General features: G+C 39.4%; 1 protein-coding gene across 1 annotated transcript; it reads left to right on the top strand.

The window, feature by feature from the left end:
- Positions 1-1,456: 1,456 nt before the first annotated feature.
- phox2a (paired like homeobox 2A) lies at positions 1,457-6,771 on the top strand. The gene is made up of 3 exons (XM_088345815.1): positions 1,457-1,696; positions 4,668-4,855; positions 6,292-6,771. The coding sequence occupies exons 1-3, from the start codon at positions 1,474-1,476 to the stop codon at positions 6,769-6,771; spliced, it is 891 nt and encodes a 296-aa protein (XP_088201941.1). The 5' UTR covers positions 1,457-1,473.
- Positions 6,772-7,017: the final 246 nt, after the last annotated feature.

The following is a 7,017-nucleotide window of genomic DNA, read 5'->3' as shown; positions in this document are numbered from 1 at the left end:
TTCGGTGTCCGAAAAGTACTATTTAAATACATTTTGATCTGATTTGATGTCAGGTTAATGACATTTATTATTGGAAAAAAATATTGTTTTATTGTGTTCACATTTAAAAACAACATTTCCAAAAGTGGTTTATTAACTGCAGGTGGAAATTGGTCTAAGGCTAAAACGAGCGAATAAATGGTAATCAAAAACTGTCCGATAATGGACGCACAATTGTCTCTTCACGTCTTGGATGGCACTGGAGCTGGATTTCGCTGCGAACACAGAATAAAGTCGAGCAGATCGCTCCAAATATCGACATTATTGATACTGGACAAGTACACGGATTGGATCGATACTATTGTCCTGGGATCAAATTTCTCTTCCTATTTCAACAAGCACTATAATAATCTTGAGTGAATAGGCTCTTTACTGTATTTGTAAGGTTTATTATCGCTTTATAATGAGAATTGCAGTCATTTATAAGGGAAGTATTTGGCTGAGGTGGACATGTAGATGAGTGAATGCAGTTTTACACCTGAACCTACTAACCACACTATACAAACTCAACACTGACCTCTAACAACCATCTGGTTTACATTTATTTCAAACATCATAACGTTTGATAGAAATGACATAGATACTCGCTTCTTCTTCTGATATACTCAGAAATTAATTACGGGTTGGATTAAATCTAATCTATTTAAACTTCTAAACTACTTTATAAATTCCGATTTGTGTGTGCCACATAAGCCAGTAGGGGTGTGTGCGAGGGAGTTTGTATGTGATTTATAGGCTCCGAAACGGCCGGACAACTTTTTGTGAAAATTTACGCAGTTGAACAATAGTCCTTTGCGAGTGTCTTTAGCAAGATTTCGTGTCAAGGCACCCCTAATAAATACCAACAAAATTTTTATACATTTGCTTTCGTGGAATCGGCACTGCAGCCCCCAAACAACGTCTCCTCTAACCAGCCCAATCCATACTTTTATTCGAACCAACACTTTGATTGATGCAATTGTCTCTTACTCTCACGTATCAATAGCCACTTTGGTGGGTGGGAGTGTCCCTTGACCACTGGGGTCGTAGGGGCACCGTTTTCTGTGGTGTGTCTTAGGCAAGTACAGCCTGGTGGCGCTCATTCCTCCCCAGGCCTATTCCACTGTATTTTCTTGGATCGGATCGACACCAAACTCTCTAGTATTGCCCACCACTCGTGTTCAAGGGAGCTTGTGGGCGGGGCCAGTATTGTCATGGAAACAAGACCACCGCCTCGCTATTGTGCGCCTCTCTGCCAACTTTATTATAAGCAAGCGAGCGAGCGTCCGGGCTTCCAAACGCGTCAAGAGGCGCAAAGCGGCTGCAGGATTCTATTCAGACTTTTTCGGAGCTCTTTTGTAAGGATACCGAAAAGGCCCAAAACCCACTCCTACCCCTTTCCTCTCCTCGTGGCCCCGGTACGTGATTCCCCGGTGCAGCCACCGGCTGAGCTCCATGTATAAAATGGATTATTCGTACCTGAACTCGTACGATTCGTGCATGGCCGCAATGGAGGCGTCGGCTTACGCGGACTTCAGTTCTTGCAGCCAGGCCAGTTCTTTCCAGTACAACCCCATCCGAAGTGGGCCCTTCTCTAACCCGGCTTGCACCCCGCTCAGCACGGCCAGTTGCACCCTGGGGGCCCTCAGGGACCACCAACCCACGCCGTATTCCTCAGGTATGGAGCCAAATGGATTCATCAATTACAGTTTACTTGAAATGCTTTACAGGAGGCTTATTTTTTGTATTCGATTGTTATGATCGAGTGGCATTTGGTTCAATATATTTTAGTTACATTTTATTAAAAGAAAAAAAAGCTACCGGGGCCAATGATCATTTTATTTAGTGAATACGCGCCGAAGACCCTGTCACGTAACTATCAACCTTAGCTAATTGGCTTATTCATGATTGCATTTCCCCTTATTAAGCGATAAAAATTGAATCCAAGATCATTTATTTACAACAACACAAAAAACTATTTTAACATCTTTCTTAGTTTTTTACTACAAACACGCAACAAAATACTGCAGAAATACGACAAGAATCCTACAAAAACCCTACTGCAGACATACTACAAGTATTCTAAAGAAATACGACAAAATTTGTCGTACAAAAATAGTCCAAAAAATACTAAAATTATTCTACTACAGAAATTCAGTACAACAAAAATACTACGACAGTAATGCTACACATTACTACAGGAATAGTACAAAATTCCTACTACACAAATACGACAAGAATCCTACACTCCTGTGAAAATACCACAAGAATCCTACAAAAACAACGGCAGAAATACTACAAAATACTACAGAAATATGACAGAAATTGTACTACGACAATAGTACAAAAATACTACAATTATTCTACAACAGAAATTCTACAAAAGTACTACCAAAATACAACGACAGTAATGCAAATTAATACAGGAATACTACAAAAATCCTACAACAAATACAACAATATTTTTACACTATACTGCGAAATTGCTACAAGAATACGACAGAAATACTTCAAAATCACACAATGGAAATACTACAAAAATATTACAAATACCCTCTCCAAATTTAATCATTTCGATGCTTTACCGCCCTACAGAAATACTTTCCTAATAAAATACATCTACAGTAATACGACAAAAATACTACAGAAATACATCAAAAATCTTACCAGAAAAATTCTACTGCAGAAATGCAAGAATACTACAAAAATAATATTACAAAAATAGTAGTAAAATACTACAGAAATTCCCCCAAATCCCACTATGCAAATAGTACAAAAATACTACAAACGTCCGACTACAAAAATACTACAGCAAGAAAACTTCACGAAGACGCCTTATTAATGATTGCGATTCCCTTTATTAAGCGATAATGAACATTACACGGCAAGACAAAAACAACAAAGATCATTTGTATAAACAAGTCTATTTTATATACTAAATATTCAACACAAACAATTCTCTAAGCATCTGTTTTAGTTATATCCCCAACTTTCACCAAACAAAGTGTTGTTTATTGCATTTACCATGAGCTAAAATGGGCAAAACGAAAATTGTCGAACAAAAAACGATTTTTTTATTGTTCACGTGCAAAAAAATGACATACAGCGTGCACAATTTGAAATGATCAAATACGTGGAAAAAGTACATAAACTCGTTTCGATTTGAAGACTCATCCGAGGATATATACATATATTTTTAAGGAATGTTGCATTCTGGAGATTTCCTGCGCATATTAGATCAGAAAAATGAGATAATTTCGATAATTGAGACTCGGGAAAATTTGGTACAAGGACATTGGTTGAAAATACATTTCAATTTGCACTCCGTGTAATCAGATATCTACAGGGTGTCCAAAAAATGCTTGTACATTAATAGACATTAGACATTTAATATACTGTTCTTTTTCTACTTCTGATCGAGTTTTTGAGTAAGAATAATAGATAAAGGGCTTACAATACATCTTAATTCTTTTGTTTTACGTTTAAAAAATACTTTTTTTACATTTTTAGTTTTAAATTCGTCTTCATCTTGCACCAATATCGAGCAAAAATCGTTTTGTCCCCACCAACTATATGTGATCACTTAAAAATATGCACTATGTCCCTACCAATCTCCCTTGCCCAAAATGTATTTCGAATAAAATATCACATATACCGTTAATGTCATATGAAAACAACATAACAACAGTATTTTGGGTAAATTAAAAAAAAACGTTTATGGAATCTTTCCATTGTAAACTTTATCCCATAGTCAAAGTATAAGAAAGTGATATTTTACCCTACAAATATTATAAACCAGGGGTTTGTAATCCAAAATATTAAGAGCCATATTGGACCCCCCAGTGGAACACAGGGTGGCATTCCAAAAATGTCTCACAATAGTCAAAACCCGCCAGATAGAAACTTATATTTATTTACACAAACCCAATTTATAGGCTCGAGTAATTGTTTAACTAATAAAAGTACTGCACCTTATTAAGTTTTTATTTTGTTTACAAATAACTTCTGTCGTGTGAAATTATAATTTTAAAAATAAACTTTATGGATTAAAGACTTGATCCACTTCAGATGACACTTTGCCGTCATCATGTGGACTATTTGAAAAACCGCACTTGTCTTTCGGTTCTGTTCTACAGAAACCATATATGTTTCCATTATCAATTTTTTTTTTAAATAAGCACCAGGGAACCGCTAGGGAGCCCCAAAGATCTGCAGAGATAGTTCAGCTGGTGGAGAGGTCCAACTTTGTTTGCGATAGAAAGCATCTTCCTCTGTTTAGCCGATCAGAATGCAGAACACAATGCACCATGAAAATTTGCAAAGATGTGACGCTGCATAAGTACACCGCGATACAGCAAGGGATTACTGTATCTCTATTCATTGGAAAATATGACGAATTTGACGTGTCATGTTTGTCCTATGAAAGAAACTGTATCATTTTCCATTATCAGATATTTTTGAAAATGGGGCAGTTAGCCACTAGGGAGTGCCAAAGAGGCACATGCGGCTCCAGAGCCGCTTGTTGCTGATCCCTGACATATACAAATCTAATGTACTGAATAGATGGCGAATGAATGAATGAATGAATGAATGAATATTGTGCTCAAAAACTGAATTTCCAAAATAAAACACCAAAATTCCTCTTCTAGTCCCTTACAAGTTCTTCTCCGACCCTTCGGGCCTGAACGAGAAACGGAAGCAGCGGCGCATCCGGACCACCTTTACCAGTTCCCAGCTGAAAGAACTGGAGAGGGTCTTCGCCGAGACCCACTACCCAGACATTTACACACGAGAGGAATTGGCTCTGAAGATAGACCTGACAGAAGCCAGAGTCCAGGTAAAAAAAAAACTTGAGGTGTGACTGATTTGTCCGTCTAAGGCAGTGGTTTCAAACTCGAGGCCTGAGGATCAAATTGTGGCCTATGGGATGACAGTTCGAGGGCTCCGACTAAATATGAAAGTTCAAAAGGACAGTGTGTGTTATTAAGCATCTCCCAGTGGTAAAAATTAGTCTTAAAATTAAATACTGATTCAGCAAAAAAAAAAAGCAAAAATATATTAACTATTGTATAAACGTAATTGTTTTAAATACTCATATGTGGAGAAATGTGAAATTATTTGCTATATTATTAGCTAATTGTCTACGATCTTGCTGCTGAGACTAAAATAAAAGCTTTTCTCCTCCATTCTCCCTCTTTCTTTTCTTTGTTTCCCCTTCTTTCTTTGTGAAAAACTGGGCAAAAGAGAGAATATAATTGAGAATTCAAAAGTTGTGTTTTGGTCACTTTAAGCCTCTGTAGTTTGTTTAATTACTTGTACTTTTTAGCACACGCGTTTGGTTGCACTACACCAGGTTGTCTCAAACATGGTTTCCACAGGCACCAGTTGGCCCCCTAAAAGCACCTGAGTCGCCAGCGGACTGTTTCTGATAATAGCTCACCAGTGATGGGTCATAGTGATTTTCTAGGAATTGAGATTTCTAACTGGAATGAGAAATCATTGACATGATCAGTGATTTGAAAAACAATGGTTTAGTGGTTGACTGCTTATTTTAACCCCACTTCTAATAATTACAACCTAGTAATAACATAATAGTAACATGGTAACAACATAATGAGAATAACATAAGTTGCTTTTTTATGAAAAACCTGATCCGGCTCAACCTTATTCAGTCTATAGCTCTAGCGGCCCCTTAGTAAGTGGAGTTTGAGACCCGTGATCTAAAGCTAAGGTAAGATCTTAACTTACTTAACTAACTAAAATTCAGGTTGGTTCTAAAATGTCAATCATTACATTTGGATAGGCCAGACTTCTCTCTCCCGGCCTTTTTTGTTTAATCATTATCGACCTGACATTGTTCTTCTTTGTCTCTCTGCCCCTCTCTCAAAGTGCCGCGCTAGATTCTTAACAACGTACTGCTGCTGGCCATAAAGTTTTCCTGTTAACTCTTTAAAAAAATCCGTTGGTCAATGTGACCTCTGCAGACACATAAATAGAAAAGATGTGAAGCTGTATACAGTCTTTTTAAACTTAGATTTTGTAATAAAAGACAGGCTTGAATATGTTACTATAAATTTGTCGTTTCTCCTCCCGAGTCCTCACAAACAAAATATGAAATTTCCTGTTTGCTTCCGGCTCTCTCCTGCAAATCAAGTTAATCGATCAGGGGTTTGGGCTGGATCGGGCTTTAATATCCCTGAGCCTCGGTTGTGTCAGGGAGGATTTTTTAGGTCTGACCCTACCTCTTATCTAAATTGTCGCAACCTGTGTTAGGTGTGGTTTCAGAACAGACGCGCCAAGTTCCGCAAGCAGGAGCGCGCCGCCAATGCCAAAGCCAACAACTCCGGGGGCAACACGGGCGGCTCCGGCGGCAAGAAAACGGGCGAAACCAGGTCGTCTTCGGATGACGACGAGTCCAAAGAATCCACCTGCAGCCCCACGCCTGATAGCACGGCCTCACTGCCCGGCTCAGCCAACGGCAACCTTGGCAGTCCCTCCAGCCTGAGCCCCAGCCCGGCTCCGCCAACCGGCGGCTACGTCACCGCCTCCACCTCGCCGGTCCTGCAGGGCCTGAAGGCGGTCGGCTGGTCCAGCCTGGGGCCCTGCAACCCGGCCGTGGCCCAGCCCGCCGCCCAGACTCAGGAGATTCTGAAGGCCTGGCAACCGGCGGACAGTATGACTGGGCCTTTCGCCGGGGTCCTGTCCTCCTTCCACAGAAAACCCAACGCCACCATCAAGACCAACCTCTTCTAAAGCACAGACGGAGAAACAGGAGAGATTCTTCCCCAAACACCCTCCAAATGCAAAGGTTAATGCACTACTTGGGTTAATTTGACCCAACTCCTATAACCACCAACAATACGTTCCATGCGTTAGGATACTGTTTTTTTTTTACTTAAAACATAACAATTTCTAAAAAATCTACCGTTTTTTTTTCTCAAGTATAAGCATAAAAAAAAATCTTGACTCAAGACTAGTATTTTAGGCAACGGCTGCTTT

Source organism: Urocampus carinirostris, chromosome 10 (genome assembly GCF_059441175.1).
Source record: "Urocampus carinirostris isolate Australia breed hairy pipefish chromosome 10, RoL_Ucar_1.0, whole genome shotgun sequence".
In the NCBI taxonomy this organism is placed as follows: Eukaryota; Metazoa; Chordata; class Actinopteri; order Syngnathiformes; family Syngnathidae; genus Urocampus; species Urocampus carinirostris.
This window is presented reverse-complemented; position numbering and strand designations above follow the sequence as displayed.

Excerpts from the sequence above, each read along its gene's own strand:
- phox2a (XM_088345815.1), top strand. The coding sequence starts at position 1,474 with ATGTATAAAATGGATTATTCGTACCTGAACTCGTACGATTCGTGCATG. Across the intron at positions 1,697-4,667 it reads ACCCACGCCGTATTCCTCAG|TCCCTTACAAGTTCTTCTCC; the intron begins GTATGGAGCCAA and ends TTCCTCTTCTAG. Across the intron at positions 4,856-6,291 it reads TGACAGAAGCCAGAGTCCAG|GTGTGGTTTCAGAACAGACG; the intron begins GTAAAAAAAAAA and ends AACCTGTGTTAG.